We start from the raw sequence: 20,219 nt of genomic DNA, 5'->3' as shown, positions 1-20,219 counted from the left end.
AGGGTAACCCATTATGCACCTCCACCCTCTGCACAAGGGTGAACAGAAAGACAGCAAATCAGCTACTGAGAGGAAAGAGAGGAGGGAGGAGATATGGGAATTTGGAAGAAGATGGGGTTTCTTATCCTGGTAGGGTGCTCAAGATCCTGAAAGGAGGGATTAAAGGATGATGGGAATGTCTAATAAGTGACTGGAATACCAGAAAAGTCTGGAAAGACGATTTGACTCTTGATCACATCTTTCGCTTCACGGCTTAAAGTGTAAAGCTCTGCATGTTGATTTCAACTCCAGCTTCACAACACATACTAGTTTCTAATAAATAGAACAAAGAATGGAGATAGTTCATGGTAGAAAGAACAAAAACTTTGCAGTGTTTTCTTAAATGACCCAGCCTTTCTGGTTGGGCTTGTCGAAAGAGTCGTGTTGCAAAGTCGGCCAAGTCATTCGCATCATTTGCTTGCTCACATTCTTGGCCTCTGCTGGATGTGTTCAGGAGCTGTGTGTTTACTGCTTGGCTGCCAGACAGAGGAGTCAGTGATTCAGCCCAGACCACAGACTGCTAGATCTCTTTGCCAGATGCTTCAGACTCATTTTGATTGTTTTGAGCTCTATGAAGTGCTGTGACAACTGCCAAATGTTGAGGAAGGTGACTTTTGGAAATGCAGCAGCAACCAGTTTTAGCTGCTAAACTCAACTTGTTCTTGTAGAAGCTCCACCTCAAATGTACCAGCCAGCTTGTTTGAAATTTAGCATGGGCTTGCGTGTAATGGGGATATAGATACAAGGAAAACAGCTTAAAATGAGCTTTATATGAAGTAACAATCTACCTTTTATTAAACTTTTTCTACTACTACTTCTAACCTCCATCTCCTTTCCTGTTACAAATGAGATCCAGGGCCCTCGTTTGCATTAAAAACATGCTAGAATATGTCTTACAGGTAAAATCTAACATGGTTTTGAGTAGAAAATGTATAAATCTGACATTTTCTTAATGAGCAGACTCATGCATGTTCAGGTTCAGGGACCTCTACGTTAAAGAAAAATGCCTCCAATAGACCAGAAGTGGTAACAACACAGCCTTTAAAAAGTGTGAATATTTATAGAGATCAAAAACTGAAGTGGGATGAGACTGATAAGAGTACAAAGACAAAAATTAGGAGAAAGAAAAATCTTAGAAACTCTCACAGCAAGGGGACTGAATAAATTGTTTCTTTGTTTACTTGGTTACAAACAAAAGAAAGGATGCTGCATGGGAGAAGATGGTAAATTCTGTTGGCTCTGTGGAGAAAACCCTTTCAAAAATCAAGAATAGGTTTCATTTTAAACTGCACAAAAATAATAGGGATCACAGCAGCAAGCAGGAATATATGCAGTGAAGAATTATGGAATACCACACAGTTTTCACCTGTGGACATCACATTTTCAGCATCTTTAACTCTCTCTCCAGCGACACTGTCCCAACAGAGCACATGCTCTTTTACAACATGCAGCCTGCAGAGAGCATGGTTTTTCAAATTTTCCAAGCCAAGATGAGCCATGGCACTGCATTTGATCAGAAGACGATCAGAATAAGTAGGGCTGGGGGTGCAGGTGGCCGAGTGGTTAAGGCGCGCCCCATGTATGTGGACGGCCCAGGTTCGAATCCGACCTGAGGCTCTTTACCGCATGTCTCTCCCCTGCTCTCATCCCTGTTTCCAACTCTATCCACTATCCTCCACTATCAAATAAAGGCACAAAAATGCCCAAAAATAAACCTTAAAAAAAAAAAAGAATAAGTAGGGCTGTCAAATGATGGAAATTTTTAATCACAGTTAATCTTACTCTTTTCAGTAGTTACAGTCCACTATTTGCACTTTTGACTGTTTTTTTGTTTCATTTTGGATTTTTGTAGTTTCTTAAACTTAAGGGTAATTTACTTCCTGTTTGGGTATAGGCCTGCTTTTATTCTGAAAGAAAATAAGGAACTTTGGGTAGGCTGAATATTATGTCATGAACTTAACCTTGGAAAAAAGAACTTGTTATGGATAGAAAAGGAAATACAAGAACAGTTGAAGGTAAATAAAATAGTGTACTTATTTTACATCACTGTGGCTATAGGGAGATGCTGCAGTGGTTGGAGCAAAATTTGCTAAAAGGGACAATAACGTGTTTGCTAAATTGCAAGTAAAAGAAGTGAATGCATTAATACTGAAAGCCCTAAAAATTGCTGTCTATTTGTAGTTCTTTTTCTACCACTGGATGCTGTGCATTAACATGAGCTTATATGTGCACACACACAAACATATACCTAAGTAAATGCACAAGTTGGTAAATCCCTCGCTTGCATGGGAATGTTCTGATGCACTCATCACACAAAGACCCCTTCATACATAGTGTTGATAAATGAGGCCCCTGGATTACATTGAAGGACCCCTTAAAACAGTGGTGGACCCAAATGTAGGTCCCAGAGCCATTTTCAGTGGGTCGCAAATTGGTGCCGAAATGAATGGCTTTGATCTAGGATAGACAGAAGTTCCAGGCAGAAAGGTTTCCACTTCTTTCATTGTACTCTGTTTTGTTAAACACTTAGTAAATTCTGGTTGTTTTCTTGAGATTTTGACTTATTTATCCTGTTGTCTTGGATAGAAATATTTTAAAGAAAGCATTGTTTTTCCCAGAAATTTTCAGACCAGCCATCCTTTTAATGTTAAGTCTTCCTTGCTGCATGGGATTTTTCTTAAGACACGGGACATTTTGTTAATATTAGATGCTGCAGAAATCCAAGATTGGCAACAAGGAAGACACTTGAATGACAATTTTTGGCTTCATAAGCATTTTAGGAGCAATTTGAGTTTGTTACCCTGTCTACAAACGAGTGGAAAAGACGCTGTCAAGCAAGACTTCAGTATATGTGCAATGACTGTTTAAATCAGTGGCTCTCAACTGGCCAGGCATCAGGATCCACCGGCTCCTCCTTTAGAGAAATCACAACCCAGTTTTTAGAAAATAAATCTTTATTTATTTCATGAATTTTGGTCAATCAGTAGTCACTGGTTAATCAGTATTCTTGGCTACCATTACACATCATAAGAACACTCCAAAAAAAGTTGACGTTTGGACTCAATGTAGAAAACTTATTGAAAAAAGGATCATAGGACTAAACAAACACATTAGAAAAACACATCATTACTGAAGGATTTGCATGCATACATCTTATTTTACTCAATTTTTTCGAGATAGCATGGAAGTTTGGTAAATTCTCAAATGATTTTCTTGTTATCTTGTGTAAACCAGCTAAATTTCCCCAACAAAAGAGAGAGAAATAGGTAGCGATCTTGAGAAAAATATTGAATTTTACTCGTAATCATAAGGAATCCTATAAAAATACATGTATGAAATTACTGTATGACCACTTGGGGCTTCAGTGGTTTATTTTTGTCACATTTTTTCCCTGGTATACATTTGCGACCCGCTAGAAAGAGCCTTGCGACCAGCTTTTGGGTCCTGACCCACCAGTTGAGAGCCAGTGGTTTAAATGACATGAATGACATAACCCTTGCTTGCTTACTTGTAAATGTTCCTGAATATTACCTGCTGTATTTGTGCATCTTTGTTCACCCTGAAATCACATGGAAATTTACTGTGGCTGGCAGGTAAAATTCTGGATGAAGTTGGAATGAGCTGCACATGTGAACACAAATGGCTGTATTTTCTCCCCAAAGTATTTTTTTTTTTTTTTTTTTTTTTTTTTATGATTTTTACCAATTAAGAAAATGACTTCAGCTCATCAGTCCCAATCCTGACCACCACAGTGGCCAAAGGAAGTATTTCAGCCATCTGATATATGAGCTCATGGCAAACTCTTCCTGCACAACCTTATCTGTGATACATTGTACATCCCTGAGAAGAGCCTCACCCTTATTACCCACTCCACCCACCTGCCCCTCTCCACCCCGGCACCAGGCACCTCTTGGCCTGAGTCCAGCAATAACACAGCTGTTGAGGAGGCTTAGTCACCGTGGCGATGGCCGCTGGACTGGAGTGGAATGTTTGCATGAAGTGAGCCGACATTCGAGGGCGTCTTGTCTCGACCAATGGCGAAGTGGAGGGCATTGCAGAGACAGTCGGCTGCCAGTTCTCATCTGGTTCACTCTCCCCCTCCTCTGCTTTTTTTTCCCTTTCTCGCAGCACAGGCCACTGGGTTTCTTTCTCTTCACTCCAGCTTGTTTCATAACGGCACAAGAGGCACTCTGGAGGGCTGGAAGAGAGAACACTTGGCTTTGTAATGTGATCTAAAGATGCAGTTTTAATAGCTTGGCTTTGGATGCTTTTGTTGGAATCACTGGGTTGGGGTGTTGGAGGCCTGCTCAAGGTCTTATTGGAGTTTATGTCAAGTAGGAAATAACCTAGATTTAGGCCACCATGGGGAGCAGACTGAATCACTGAAATATGATGACATCCTGATGTGATTCAGCTCATGGTTTCAGACTCATACTCGTTTACAGGACCACATAAGAGAACACAAATTGATTTACCTTGCAGAAACATGTTTGTTATAAAGTGTACTGAACTAAACCTTGTTGAAAAGAACAAGAATTAAAGAACCATGAGACCACTGAAAGATGATTATTTTTAAAATGAAAAAAATATTTACACATCTTTTTAACATGGTGAAATTGTGAATGCAAAGCTTGGGTATGATACCGGAAAATGTACAGTATGGTTTCAGACTGTGTTGGAGAACACTGCGTGTCAGTGAAGGCAGCGCTGTCACTTTGATGGTCTTACAGTTTAAAGGCCTCATCTGTCATCAGAACTTAATCTCACCTCTGGTGTAGTAACTGCCAACAGAGCTGTGCAGTGTGAGACTTGTACTGAAATTCAAACCATCATCTATGTCTCTTAAGTACAATTTTTGCTGTCATAATTCAGTGTTCTATGTTATTTCTCTTAAAGGTATCATATGAACTGTTCCTAAATTGTACTAATTGTACATTGCACTCAAAATAACGAAACACTTTACTTGTTTATTAGATATGTCTGATGCTCTGTAAAATAATAGCTGTTGTGTTAATTTTCTTCTAGATGATGGGGCGATAGTCACCATTGAGGTGGGCCTGGCCTACAGAGACGACACTGTCAGCGAATGGACAGAGATGGCGCACTCATTTGAGCAAAGGAAACTCAACTGTAACTTCACTACAACAAAGGTGCAGAAATTACACTGACTTAGAGTTGTCAGAGTTCTTTATTTCATTGCGATGCTTACAAATATCAATATCCATAACTGCTTTGGTACCACTGCAACAAAAAGTTCCCCCTTGATATCCAAAACTGGTTACTTGACCTCAACCTGCACTTTCCCAAGAGTCTGTTTCTGAGGGCATTAAGGACTCTTCCTCAAACACAGTGCTTCAAATCACATCTCGTAGAAACTTTGTGGCCCACAACTCAGATTGTTAAGGAGTCTTATTTAGTTTTTGATATTTTCAAGGACATCAAAGTATTTCTAATATTTGGAAAAATGTGTTTTAAATAGGGCTGAATGATTTGGGAAAATAATCTAATTGCGATTCTTTTACCCAGTATTGTGATTGAAATTTGATATGCGATTATTTCTTAATTTCCTCATCTCATGTACTCTCAGACAAAAACAAGCAATTCATTCTACTGTAGCAAACACAATATTATATTAAACTAGGGCTGAACAGTTGTGAAAAATAAGTAATGGTGATGATTTTGACACATTTTGGAAATTGGATATGAACTGTTGTAGTAAAGGGAATGATCTTTTTTTTTAAATTCTCATATTTAACAAGAAAACCATACAAAAATGAAGAAAATAGTTTTTTTGTACACTATTCTAAAAATCTGCTACTAGAAAGATTGCATGATATGTAATGCATAACATCTCTGCTGCAAAAAAGTTTCAAACTGGTATTTTGACACAAATTTCAGGTTAAAGAAATAAATATTGCACCTTCTGCGATTTGAAAATTGCAGCAGGCCACATTGCAATTCAATCTGATTTGCGATTAATTGCCCAGCCCTAATTTTAAACTAGTTGTTGTGTTTTCCAGACCTTGGAAAATGAGGGGCGTTACTATGAATGTGATCTGCTGCCATTCATGGAGGTGGGCAGTGTGGCCCATAAATACTATCTCCTAAACATTCGCCTGCCTGTCAACGAGCGTAAGAAGATCAATGTGGGGATTGGAGAAATCAAAGACATTCGTCTTGTTGTAAGTTGAAATTGAAAACACTGTCAGATATTTTTTTTAAACTCTGGCTAATGCGACCCACACTTTCAGTTGTCCCTTTTCACATTATGATAGTGTTACTTCCAAGCCCTCTCATTATGTTTGTTTGTTGGCAACCAACAAATGACACTGATGTCACTTTTTTCCTCCTTTAAGAGCATCCATCAGAATGGTGGCTTCACCAAAGTTTGGTTTGCCATGAAGACCTTCCTTACACCAAGCATCCTCATCATCATGATCTGGTACTGGAGACGGATCACCATGATGAGCAGACCTCCTGTGCTGCTGGAAAAGTAAGAAAACCCCCTCATGATGAAGCAAAACTGGAGGAAAACTGTTGGACACTTTTATGATAATGATAATTTTAGGATTATTTGAACTCCCAAATCAACAGAAGATCTTGTAACTATTAAAAAAAAAAAACAAATATTTAAAAAGTAAACAAAGCATATCTGGTGACGACAGTTCAGCTGTTGGCTAGCCAAGTTATTCTAGATTTTAAAAGATAAGAGATTCAATCTACATCTCCATACAGGACCACAGCAGACACTGACCTTTTGCCCTTTTCATGAAAAGCCCTGAACCAGACCTGCCAAAAGAAATGGCTGGGCCCCTGAAAAAGGAGAGCTGAAATGGGTAAATCTGTCGCAAGGTCTTCACCCTTCAGGCCTGAAGGAGTGTGTCGGTCTAATAAAGTTGTTTTCTAAACTACAAGTGTTGCTGGAGATTTCTATTCTCTTTTGGGCCCCTAAAAACCCAGAGAATGGGACCTCCCCAGTTGTGATTTAGACGTTGTCAGTGCATGTGTGTTGGATCAGTAGCATGGGCGCTTGCATTCATCCTGGCAAACAGTGCCCCAATTTGTTGATCATGATTTTGAAAAGATTTATTTGGGCCCTTTACCCCACTTCATAACTTTTTTCCATCCATTTTTGCCACTTTGTTGTCACTTTCAACCCAATTTTGTTGCTTTTTACCCATTTTTGCCACTCTTTTTGCACCTTTTAAAAGTTTTTTTTTGTTCTTTTTGCCTATTTATGCCACTTTCTTGCCACATTCAACCAATTTTTCCCCTTCTCATTCATTTTTGCTGCTTGTAGCCCATTTTTGAGACTTTTAACTCATTTTTGCCTCTTCTTTTAACTGCTTTTAACAAACGTTTGCTTATTTTTGTCACTTTAACTCATAATTGTCCCTTTCTGCCCTTTAATGCCATTTTTTGATACGTTTAACCTGTTTGTTTCCCCTTTTCATTAATTTTTGCCATGTGTAGCCCATTTTTGCCACTTCTAACCCATTTTTGTCTTTTTTCTCTACTCCTTGCTCATTTTGTTGCCTCTTTCAGCTCATATTTGCAATTTTTTTCTGCTTCTAACTGGTTGTTGCCACTTGTCGCCCATGTTTCCCACTTTCATCCAATTTTTGCTACTTTTGCCCATTTTTGGTCTCTTCACAATTATTCATATCTTTTTTTTTTTTTATTAAAATGGTATCAGTTTCTTCTACAGTATTTTCTGGCATCCTGGCATTTGTGCAAATTATGGCCTAGCTATGAAGTCTGACATTACTTTCCCATTGGTTTAGTTCAGTGTGCCAATCCATATTGTTAACATTACCAGTAAAATGGTAATTTTGTTTTAAAAAAAGAGATTTAAAGTTTTAAAATTGATAAATTGCACTTTTTGCTGCTTTGATAAGAATAGTTAGTATTAAGGTTAAATATTAGATGTGGTAATCACAGCTTAACTTTTCAATGGACCAAGATTTTGCTGACCTCTATGGGCCCTTGGTATGCTTGGGCACTTAAAAGCTCTCCCCTTTATCCACCCTTATGGGCGGCCTTGAATCACAACTTTAATATCAGTTTGTCACTTTTCCACCGTACTCTCATTTCCCATGTCTCCTCACAAATGTTAAATTTGGCAGGAGCTCTCTTCTTATAATAGCTATGAAAAATCTTGTTTTTATCAAAACAGAGAATTACACAGCATAGACTTTGAACAGAAAGGGCAAAATTAAAGCACAAATAATAAGTTAAATTTGTTTTTATAGGCCTAAAAATTAGGGTGATATTCTCAATGGTGGTCCTGGTTGTAGAGTATATGATTATAAGCACCGGTACAATTTGACATTATAATTCTTACTGAGACAACTTCTCCAGGATGAACAAGGCTGGCTTTTAAGAACTTTATTTACATTTTCTAGGAATTGTTCTTTTTGAAGACATAGTTGGGACTTGCAGTGATGGCCTCAGTGGTGAAAGGGGGTATTAATTATGGATGAAATGTACAAATAGGGCACTCTTAACTCTGTGCTTAGTAGGTCACTGTCATCAGACAGGGATGCCCATAAACCATTAGTGGAGTAATTTTCATTTCAGACCATCAGCAGGTCATAAGTAGCATTTTATTACATTTTGATTTTTCAGGAAAAATGCTAAACCAGAAAAATCTGTGGAAAGGTGATAAGTCCCTATTTGTTCTGATTTCCAAACAAATGAGAACTTTCCACTTGCTGGATTTTCCTCTTATAATATATTGAAATCATGTCACATTTGTGTTTATTCCTTAACTAAATCTTGTGAACGTTAGAGCAGCAATATGTGTAGTTGTGCCTGAAGCAGATAGTTTGAATGCCATGCTTTGGAGAGCTGAAGCCGTACTCGGAGCCCAGTGTTTGTCTAACCCCCTGCCGTGCTGGGAAGACAGATCAGTAAGAGGCAGCGTTCTGCGCCACAGGAAGTGCCTGGCCAAGCGTGAAACACGTTACAAAATCTGCAAGCTAGCACTCAAGCGACACATGCTGCAGACACACATTCAGGCCATACACACCAGCTCTCTTAGACACACACACAGTCCCTCTCCTTCCCTCTGTATTTTCCAGCTGAAGGCTTTCATTCCCAAATGACCAACGAGGTTTCAGGAAGTGCGACTCGTTCCCTATTTGTGGAGAGCAGATGATTTTTTCATGCTGTAAAAGCTTTATCAGAGTCTCCTGTCATGCTAGTCCTCAGAGGTGTCAGGATGGGAAGACTCAGAATTATCCAAACTTAGACGACAGATGTGAGAGGGAAATTTAAAGTTCTTCATAAATTTGTTAATCTATGAGCTGCACCTAAAAATCCATCATCATCTGACATAGCCAATGGCTCTTTTGGATCAAATATGCCTGTGAGTTGGCATTCATAATCAAAGGCACATGAACAGGCTCACCCACGTTATGCAGACATGATTGTTTAGTTACACCTTTACTTTTCCTGCTATCACATGTCAGACTGTGCCGTGTAAAACTCAATTTAAGGACCTCTACCACTTCAATTTTGCCAATTTTCACACCAAGCCCTTCCTGTTTCCACACATTTACTATTAGACTGATAACAACCTCAGCGCTCCTGTGTGAGTCAGTGGTGCTCAGGACACATTCCCTGCATACCAGTCAAATATGTTTTCACTCTGTTTGCTCCGATGAGCTGTCTGGAGTGGATTTGCTTAGAAGCTGTATAATGTTGCTGCAATTATCCAAAGAGTTTGCAAAATACTTTTACACCCACATGATTCAGGTCACCTTTATCTGTTGCTTTTCCCCACCCTCTCTCTCTCTTGCTCAGACACTCTTCTGTTTTGCCCTCCTAACTGTCTATTTACGATCCCCCTTTTATCTCCTTGCGGCATGCAGGGACCTGCTGCAGACACTTGGAAGACCGGCTTTATTCTGTCTTCCTGTGGACTGATAGTTCTTAATGCATTCACCCTTATTTCTCTCTAAATGTGTTGGTTTCAAGGTTGAGGAAGGTTAGAGAAGTAGTAATTTATATAAAATTGGATTAGATAGTGGGGGCGAGTGGTGCTTTTCTGATCAATAATGTTCCAAGAATTAATGAGCCTGATTCAGCAAATGAAGTCTTGCTCATTGATTATTGTGTAAAAGTTATAGCTCATATAAAAGTGTTAGACCTGCCAGCAAAACCTTTATATTTTAACTGTCTTCACCTTTCAACACCACATTATACTACAACAAAAAATGAGTGGCAGATTCCTTATAAATGTAAGTATTAACCCTTTATAGGACATTCATTTAAATACTTGGAATTTCCAAATTTAAACCTTCAAGCATTACTTTACCAGACTTTTACTTCACCACACTTTTTTACTTTGTCAGTGTTTTTCTAATTATTATGCCACTTTGTTGTCAATTATTATGTATATGTCTATAAATAGATGTCTTTTATGCCCCCAAATAGCAATTTGATCAAATGTGGGGCCTCCATTTTCCATAGTCAAATTACAGTAAATACTAGAAATCCTATACAGTCGACAGCTATCCTGACATTTAGCACTACTATTCTCATGTATGCATGTTTTATCAGCTTACCATGGTTAGTTATGATGAAAGGGCCGTTGGTGTGAGACTCAAAGAGATGTAAATCTACACTTCGTAAGTTCTAGAGGAAACAGGAAGTTTCAGAAGCTCAGGGCCACTGCTTTTACTTCCTATGATGTTGGCTGATTCCCATTGATTGGCTAAGAAAAATCATTGTGCTTCTTCACTCAGGGCTTGGCAGTATGACAAAGATGTAATTCAAATCTTTCTCAGCATCAGTTAATATTATATTTGTCCCACTGCATAACTGCTATTAGTTTTTAGTTTAGTCCAGTTTGTTTAAATTCGCTCTGGTCTTTGGGCTGAATGATGCGCCTTGAGCTCTATTACAAAACACACTGACCCACTAGCAGGGTCCAAAACTAACTTTTTCACTTACCAGCCAGGCTGACTGCTAAGTGAAATTTTTTACCAGCCAAGCAGATATTTTACCAGCCAACCAAATAAAAATTACTTTAGTGTAATTTGCTATCAGTATTATTTAACATGTCATTTGGGTCTTGTATGCAATTCTCAATCAATATTTTAATAGTATGCACTAATAATATCAATAATGTATGCTAAAAGAGACAAAAAGTGAGTAAAAAGACCCTTATTATGCATAGAACAACAAATGAACTTGCTTCTGTCGATTCTTGTTTTTATAATGTCACAATTCCAACCCTCTTTTATCTGGGCTAGGCAAAATGACTCAAGAGATACTCTGGCAGAGTTACTTTAAATTTTATTTTTGGTTTATCATTTATTTATTATTCTATTTTTCTTACAAGTTTAGTTTTCTTAGTTTGAAACCTTATGGTCCACTTAAGAGCCTACAACAAATCAATTTATTATTTTTTTTTTGGTTTACAGTCTTCATTAACAATCTAAATGGACCGAAAAGAGACAATAGAAAAAAACTGTCAAGGTGCCTTCACAGCGTGGTTAATCTGTAGTCTGGACATGGAGGCGTGAGCATCTCCTGCTCTGACTGCAGCTGAGGGAGACTGCTGCGCGAGGAGTAGGCTGCCTGTCAGTGCTTTTGGATGGGGAGGGGCCCACGGCAGTGAGCGCTGCTCACTGAGAGGCGCTACAACGATACGTGCTTTCATGTCAGAGTCTTCAAAAGTCTCCAGTAACACCAGAAAAAGTTGCTAGATTTGTCGCTAGTTGCTTTTTTGAAAAAGAGTCACTAGAGGGGTCTGAAAACTCGCTAAATATAGCAACAAAGTTGCTAAGTTGGCAACACTGCAAGGAGGTACGGGTACAGTAACAACTAGCTATCCACCTCGGCGCGCTGTGAATGACGTCATGACTGACTCACTTACGTGACCAAAGATCGTCTCGGCCTGGAATACACATTATTCTGACAGGAAATCAGCCGATACCAGCATTGTTCTCCTGTAACAAAAAGATTAATTTTTCACTGGTAAAAAAATAACTCGCCAGAGTGGCGAGTGGTCTTAAAAATTTGCCAGCCAGAGACAAAATCTACCCGTAATTGCAGAGTGGCAAGTGTTAGTTTTGGACCCTGCCCACTAGTCAAGTCAGTTCAAATATTAAGTCATCCATTTTAAGGGAAATAATCACATCACATTACATTTACATTTTGATAATTATGGTGAAATTTAGTTATTTTAACACTGCCCCCTCTCCCTTGCAGGGTGATCCTTGCTTTGGGTATCTCCATGACCTTCATTAACATCCCAGTGGAGTGGTTCTCTATTGGCTTTAACTGGACCTGGATGCTTCTTTTTGGGGACATCAGGCAGGGCATCTTCTACTCCATGTTGCTCTCCTTCTGGATCATCTTCTGTGGAGAGCACCTCATGGTACTGTACCTGGCCCATTCAGCCATTGATTGACATGTTTGTCTTTCTACTTCCCATCAGGAATCACAGAGGATTTAGAACTATGTAAATGATACAGTGAATTTTGAAGACTTTTTTTTTTATTATCCCAGGACCAGACAGAGAGGAACCGTTTCTCAGTGTACTGGAAGCAAGTCGGACCCATCGTGTTTGGCTCTTTTTGTCTCTTTATCTTTGATATGTGCGAGAGGTGGGTCCAAGTCTTTTATTTTCTATGATATTAAAGGTTAATATTAGTATTGATCACAGAGCATTTTAAAAATTCAACTCAAAAGAGATTTCATGTATGTGAATGTTGTTCTCTATTGTGTCACCAGAGGAGTCCAGCTGACAAACCCTTTCTACAGCATCTGGGCGTCAGACGTGGGAACGGAGCTTGCTGTATCCTTTTTAAATCTGCATTTTCCTTAAGGATACCACACTGAGTCTTCCACCAACAGTGCAAATAGCTTTTCTGACAGGTTTGATGGAAAATAAAATAAAACCCTCCTGAGAGTGAGAGCAGCTAAATTGGGTTTTGTAGTTCAGCAGCCAGTAAACCTGTTTATGGTCTGGTCTTGTTATTGTAACAAATGTGTCTTTACCCTGTGACACAGTGCACTGTACTGTTTTGGCACATCACTTAATGCCGTGCTTCTTGCATTACTTTCGAAGGGCAGATGATTTAGCATGAGCTGGAAAATGACTAATAGGATGAGAAATAATTCAGTAATGCCATATGTGAAAGCATGCTCAGGGTCTCAGGATGATATGTGTACCTGAAAGATTCACCAGGATGTCTCTTCAAATCAGCTGCCAAACACCCTGATTTATTTTACTCTTTCATCTTTTTCTTGGAGGCCTGAATAAAAGTCCTCAAGTGTACGTGACTCTTGCGGTTTGATGAAGACATTTAGTTCAGTTTCTGTCTCTACCCAGGGTCATCAAATCTTAATAAGGCTCACCGCTGACATGTTTCTGCCGTGCCTTCTACACCAGTGAAAGCTTCAGGTTTTATTATTAGACACATTAAAATGTAAAATATAAAAGCATTTTTTTTTTGTTTTTTTATATTTGCTAATTTGATATGAAAATACAAGAAAAATGAAAAACAATCTGCCGATTTATACACTTAAAAGTGTAAAATATTTTGTTGAATGTTCCCTGCTCAGATGCTAATTTTTCTGTCTGTATATTTACAGCTCCCCGGTGGTGCCTTTGAGGCTTAACCTACATACCATTCATCGTGTGATTACTTTTGAATGAAGAGTCCATTTGTGGGAAAAAAAAGTCTTTTAGTTGTAACATCTTCTATACATCTTCCGTGCAGCACTCTGCAGGGTGACTCTTCTTAAGGACAGTCTTTGCTTATCTCCTTGACTGCTCTTACCCCAGATGGCCTTCATCATAGTTGCAGGGATCTGTGCCTGTCTCTACTTTCTCTTCCTCTGCTTCATGGTGTTTCAAGTCTTCCGCAACATCAGCGGCAAGAGGACGTCCCTGCCTGCCATGTCCAAGGCCAGACGCCTGCACTATGAGGTGTGTATATCTGAAGTATTATGCTGGTCTTTTTAACTGTCTTTATAGATTTCACTTTCTTATGAATATTTTGGTGCTAAGCCCTCCTCTCCATTGCCCTTCAGGGTCTAATTTTCAGGTTTAAGTTCCTGATGCTGGTCACACTGGCCTGTGCTGCATTGACTGTTATCTTTTTCATCATCAGTCAGGTGAGTTACATAACTTCAAACATAATTTTGTTAAAAATCTGTTGTACTTTTTTGATATGATCTTTCTATTATTTTTAATAATTGATCAATAACTGCTAAAAAAAATGCAACCATGCCTTTAGTCTAGGGCTGTCAGCGCTATTGCATTAATCGCAATTCTTTAAGGCCCATAATTAGTCCATTCATTTTTTAATTGCACCAGCACACCTGCGAACATTTGGGGGGGGTGAGTTCACATTTTAACATAAGGACATTATGTTTTTGTCCAAAAATTTTCCATGTGAGTACACTCATGTTTTAAGCTGGAAATATTTGCCATTGTAGTCTGTCGTTCTCTCTCTTTCTTTGTTAAACTGTTCATATGAACAGAAATAGGTTCAAATACCTCTCATTTTGGTCATCTCTGATGTTCCCACCACATGAAGAAGTCTTGACTCCTTTAACCAACACCAGAAGGCCTTGAATAGCCTATTATATAGACAATAAATAAAGTGTGATGTTATGTAGAGAAGGAATACAGACAGAAAAACGATGAGTGCTATCCTGTCCTGATATTTTTGTCTGCCTCGCTCCTTCATGCAGCTCTTGTGTCTATCTGCTTGTGCAGAGTTCACCTCAGTCCTTGAATCAGGTCATGGGTTGCCAGATCACAAGGACATAGGGGTTGCATTTTTATGTCAATGTAGATGGTGTGTATGTTACCTGATTCATACATGATCTGGAAACTGTGGCATCCTCAGACAAACATAAAAAACATATGATTCTGTCTTTATGAAATAGCGTATATGCTGTAGAGCCATGAAAATTACTGGAGTGTCCTGAGAGAAATGACAAAACTGGAGGTGGGTGCAAGGTGGCCCAAAAACACAGGAGAAACCAGGGAAACAGGAGTGTGGAGTTATGCATTTATTGCATACTTCATTGTCCCTTTCAGCACTCTTAGGTTAAAGCCATTGTAATCTCTCCCTGCAGCTATAGTGATGTAAAAGCAAGTCCACACCGGCTCCTTAATGTCTCATTTCACTTTGGCAGCTCAGTGGACAAGTCAAGTCATCTACACCTTGTGATATGGGACATTTCACTTTTTAATTTCCTATTTCCTCTTCAGTCCATAACAGGTTTTTTTTTTCCTTGGTTAAATTAATGTCATGATCTTTGCTCTCCCCTAAGTTTCTAATTTTCTTCAAAATAAAAGCAGATCGTCATCCAGATAGGAAGTCATTTACCCTTAGTTTAAGATGTTCAAAAATCCAAAATAAAACAAAAACGGTTTTAATTGCAAAAAGTGGAACTTTAAATTATGACAAAAAGAGGAGATGGATCACAATCGGCTATAGAAATGTTGAGAATCGTGTAAAAAGAAATCCTTAATACCTTTAAAAAAATTAACATTTTATAAAATGTCTCAATTTATAAAATTTAAAATAAAAAAATGAAAATATAATAATAATTAAAAAATGATTAATTATAAATAAATAAATAAATTGATTATAAATATTGTAAAACATTTAAAAAAAAAAAATCTAGTGCACCCAGTGCTTTTTTATAAGCTCACTTGAGAGGGGCAGGAATATATTAGTTTTCTGCTTCTTTCTTCCCCTTTTCACATACTTTCTGTGCTTCCTGCATGATGACTGTTTGATGCATCGACTTTTTGAAGACTTTTTTTTGTTCTTCTTGGGAAATTTATAAACTATTCTTTTCTTTGTATGTTTAATGAATTTCAGCGACAATCAACCCTATTTTTTGTGTCCTTAAAACATCCAGTGTACAAACTAACTCTGTGCTTGTCTTGTGTTTCCATGCAGGTGAATGAGGGCCATTGGCACTGGGGTGAACACACTGTGCAGGTGAACAGCGCCTTCTTCACTGGCATCTACGGCATGTGGAACCTGTATGTCTTCGCCATCATGTTCCTTTATGCACCGTCACACAAACGTTATGGAGATGAGCAGTCAAGTGGTCAGTGCATCACTGGTAACTACACAACTCTACTAGTTTTCTAAAGAAAAGAGATGGCCCATGTTTTGCTGGTCAATTGTTAACGGTCTGTGCTGCTTTAAAGAAGGTTATAAAGTTCCACCCCAGTCATTGTTTGTTTTTCAGCAGTTTTTTCTCTTTAAAACAGTATGTGGTTGTGGTATAGTCTGCTAGACATAGTCACTCTAGCATAAATTAAAAAGGAGGATTTAAATTGCTCAGAGGAGGTTTTATTGTGAGGTTTGGTTCCTGGCACACTGGAACTCATCCCACTGTGGTTCTGCCATCTACATCGTTCCTGTAGTCTGATTTCTAGATGAAGCCTCTGTCTGCTTCTTCTGCTCTGCATTCCCTGATGTCAAAAATAAAACTCCTACAGAGTTCAGAACAGGCAGCAGGAGGACATCAGAATGTAAAGAGCAATATTCTATACATAAAATATGACCCAGTTTTCCCCCCTTTACTGAATCTAATTTGAAAGTTGTGTTTTTACAGTATTTAGTGAGACCCAGATCTCTCTGAAACAATGCAAACTTTACAGCCAACCAATGACTCCGCTCCTGCTGTAGTTAAATTTTAATCTAACTACAGAGTCGAGGTTCAGCTGAAAAATAATGAATAGTCAGAATGAAAACCCAATAATGGTCCATTATTTGAAATACAAAGTAGAAAATACTGTTTTAACATGTAGTTTTGTGTCCAAAAGTGGACTGAACCAAGATGATTTAATTTTGAGAGGCATCCAGCTGGAAAATAAATCTATAACTAGGTTTTATGTCAAAAATTATTTTTAGAAACATCTTAAAGTTCTTAGTTGATGTTTTTCCAAATTGAGTTCCTTTGCATTGATGAAGTTGTTAATCGACATTGTTGTAAGGAGAACATCTAAACTAGACACACATCCTGTGAGTGGGCACTAGAACTAAAAAAACAAGCATTAAGAACAATTCCTCACGTCTGAGAAAGAATATATTGGCTCAAAACATTTTTTTTGCTAAATAAATCTTTAAATGGGACATTCGTGGTGTGTAGATCTTCATGGTTCTTTAATCAACATTGTCTTAAAATGTCCCAAGCATTAATGATTACATATGCATGTTTAAAAAACAGAAAATAAGCTACAAGTATCTCAATAAATATATCTGAAAACATAGTAATAGATATGAAATAACCTGTTACCTATGTTAAAATGGAATTGTCTTTATATATTTATCATTTGGTTCATTACAGTAGGTCTGTTTGCTCTCAGCCAAATTTATGGTAGATTTTTTTCTTGCTTACAAGCATTTTTGATTGGCATTTGAGAAAGTTAGGAAAAAAACTTAAAATATGTCAGAATTGTATGATATAGCAGGTCATTTAGACTTCATGTTTCAAACTGATGCCAAAAATCAGGTTAAATCATTAAAACTGATTGATAAACAACATAGTACACTGTACAAACCAGAAAATGCATAAAAGCTTTTAACTTGAATGAAAATAAACACAACATTGTGGATTTCCTTTTCAAACAGTTGAACTGGGTTTTAATGAGGTAAAATAAACAATTGATCCTGTAATTGTATGAAAATTATTCATCAAGTGTGATACCAAGACACACTATAGACAAAAGTATTAGGCGGCACCTGTTAATTATTGAAGTCAGTTGTTTTAATCAGACCTGTTGCTACAGGACAGGTGTATAAATCAAGCACCTATTCATGCAGTCTCAATTTGCAGACATGTGTGTTACAAAATGGGTCAGTCTGAAGAGCCCAGTGACTTCAAGTGTGGTTTTGTGATGGATGCTACGTTTGCAAAAAAGACGGTTTGTAAAATCTCATCCCTGCTGGATTTTCCATTTGAAAGTGGAAGCGTTTTGGAACAACAGCAACTCAGGTCAATGACTGCTAAAGCACAAGGTTCCTAAAAGTTGCCAACGTTCTGCTGATTCCATAGCTGAAGGGTTCTGAACTTCCTCTTGCATTAATGTTAGTACAAAAACTGTGCTAACTGTGCTTCATGGAAGTGGTTTCCATGGCCAAACAGCTGCATGCAAGCCTCACATCACCAAGTTCAATGTCTATACTTCCAACTTTTTGGGGTAGGCCCTTTTCTAATTGACAACTGTTAAAATCTCTATCTATAGCTTTAGAGAAGGTCATAACTTTACTTTTGCTTGCTATTATACAGTTATGTGACATTCATTGAAGCCACTGTATGTCTTCCAGGACCAATGCAACAGTTAAAATAAAACAATGGTTGAAATACCAGTAGGTCAGACATTTTATTTCTATGATAACATATAAAGTAAAAGTAATTTAGAAATCATGTAATGTAAAATTCATACCTGATATCTAGTTTTGTCATAGCAACGTATATAAACTCAAACAGATTCAGCCACATAGAATAACTTATTGAATAGTCAGTTTGCATGACTTGCATCCAAATGTCAAATTAGCTTCCTCAGTGTATGAATCATTAGGTTAAATTTCATTCCTGCCCCAGCAGCTCTCATTTCCCTCTGATGGAGTTGAGCGTCTGTCCTCTGCTGTAACGCTGTCTATTCATCCAAAGTTTGTGTAAGGACGAGGGGGGTGGGGGGGGCTGTGATTCAGAGGGACCCAGATTCCCAGGGGAAAGCAGGGTCTCTTTGGCCCGAGAAGGTGATTCTAATGGACACCAGGCTTCCTTCCAGATGGAGCAGAGAGGCACAGTGAAGAGGAGAAGGGGGAGTTTGGGGGGAGGAGCTCAGGGAAGTAATGAAAACCATCCATCCATCTCCTGACGTCAGCGACAAGGGGAGAGAAAAGAGGTGTTTGAAGTGCTGGAAGCTTTCCATGTAGTGCGTCAACCAATCTGTCTATATGGGTGGGGGTGGGTGGGAGGGTTCCTCTCCAAGTTTCAGTCTGTGATGATTTACTTCATCCGCTCTTCAGATTCACTTCTGTTTTTAACAAGCTCAAAGTATTCATGTGAATGGAATCCAGCTAAAACATTTCACATTTAATGAATCATTGCCTGCAGGAATGCAAAAATATGCACAAAAACAAATACATCCTCTTAAAGTTTTTATATTTGTGCATTGTTGCTATTTGGGTGTTCATGATTTGTTTTTATGTGCAGGAGATGTCGGAGCAAACAGTGGAGAGGACATCCAGCTGACTACGACAATCACTCATGTTGATGGACCCACTGAGATCTACAAGATGACTGGCAAAGAGGCTCAAGAGTAGAGTCACACTGTAAGATTTTAGCAAGACCCTCCTCTGCTACCTACTGCTCCAATCATCCCTTCCCTCTTATATATACATATGTACTCAAACAGGCTTTTTTACATCCCCTGCCTCTACAACAGCATCAACACTTCACCAAGCATGTACCTACCGCTCTCAGACAGTGATTATGTTTTTCAGCAAAGACCCTCAGCTGTGTGACTTATTATGTACCACAGTGTTTCCCAATACTAAGTATTATCAGTCCGTATCATTTCATTGTGGACTATTTCTCACACATTTCATTCTTTAGGTTGTGGCTAAAAGTTGCACAATACTTTTATCACCAAAAAAAGAGATAATATTATGAAGAGAACCTTTTATGGTGGCCAGAGCTGGAATTTTACTCCTGTTTTGAAATACAGAGCAAGAATCTTATTGTTTTGTACAAACCAGAGATTTTGACAATAATGGACAGCAGGATTTTTGGAGATCCAACAACTTCTTTTTTGATATTATGCATAACCACCTACTCATTCACCACCGTTAGAGCTCGCCACATAGCATATTCTTCATGGAAAAGTAGATCATGTTGCTGTATTTAAGAGGTTTTTTTTTTTTTTTTTTTTCAGTATCACTGGGGGAAAATGTACAGACCACATAGCCACTTTGGGACATGCATACTGTACGTTCATTATGTTACAATGTAGATATCTATTTTTTGTAAAGTTTTCATCTTCAGTTTCACAAAGTGTATGCATCAATGGTTTTGAAGTTGACTGTAGCCTATTATACATGGCTTTTAGTTGTTTTTTTTTTTTTGGTTTTTGCTTTTTATGCTAATTTAAATAAAAACAACCTTTTACTTAA

At 38.2% G+C, this 20,219-nt stretch overlaps 1 protein-coding gene across 2 annotated transcripts in view; it reads left to right on the top strand.

Moving 5' to 3' along the window:
* Positions 1 to 20,219, top strand: part of wls (Wnt ligand secretion mediator) — a 33,163-nt gene extending 12,944 nt beyond the window's left edge. The window contains exons 3-12 of one of the 2 annotated variants that reach the window (XM_041804098.1): positions 5,065 to 5,189; positions 6,060 to 6,221; positions 6,396 to 6,532; positions 12,262 to 12,430; positions 12,562 to 12,659; positions 12,787 to 12,850; positions 13,844 to 13,987; positions 14,092 to 14,175; positions 15,984 to 16,137; positions 19,261 to 20,219. In XM_041804098.1, coding sequence (XP_041660032.1) covers positions 5,065 to 5,189; positions 6,060 to 6,221; positions 6,396 to 6,532; positions 12,262 to 12,430; positions 12,562 to 12,659; positions 12,787 to 12,850; positions 13,844 to 13,987; positions 14,092 to 14,175; positions 15,984 to 16,137; positions 19,261 to 19,370 — 1,247 coding nt within the window. In that variant the 3' untranslated portion in view covers positions 19,371 to 20,219. Of the gene's footprint in view, positions 1 to 5,064; positions 5,190 to 6,059; positions 6,222 to 6,395; positions 6,533 to 12,261; positions 12,431 to 12,561; positions 12,660 to 12,786; positions 12,851 to 13,843; positions 13,988 to 14,091; positions 14,176 to 15,983; positions 16,153 to 19,260 lie in introns of both variants that reach the window. The other variant, XM_041804097.1, reaches the window with a different exon arrangement.

This window comes from Cheilinus undulatus, linkage group 13 (genome assembly GCF_018320785.1).
Source record: "Cheilinus undulatus linkage group 13, ASM1832078v1, whole genome shotgun sequence".
Taxonomy (NCBI): domain Eukaryota; kingdom Metazoa; phylum Chordata; class Actinopteri; order Labriformes; family Labridae; genus Cheilinus; species Cheilinus undulatus.
This window is presented reverse-complemented; position numbering and strand designations above follow the sequence as displayed.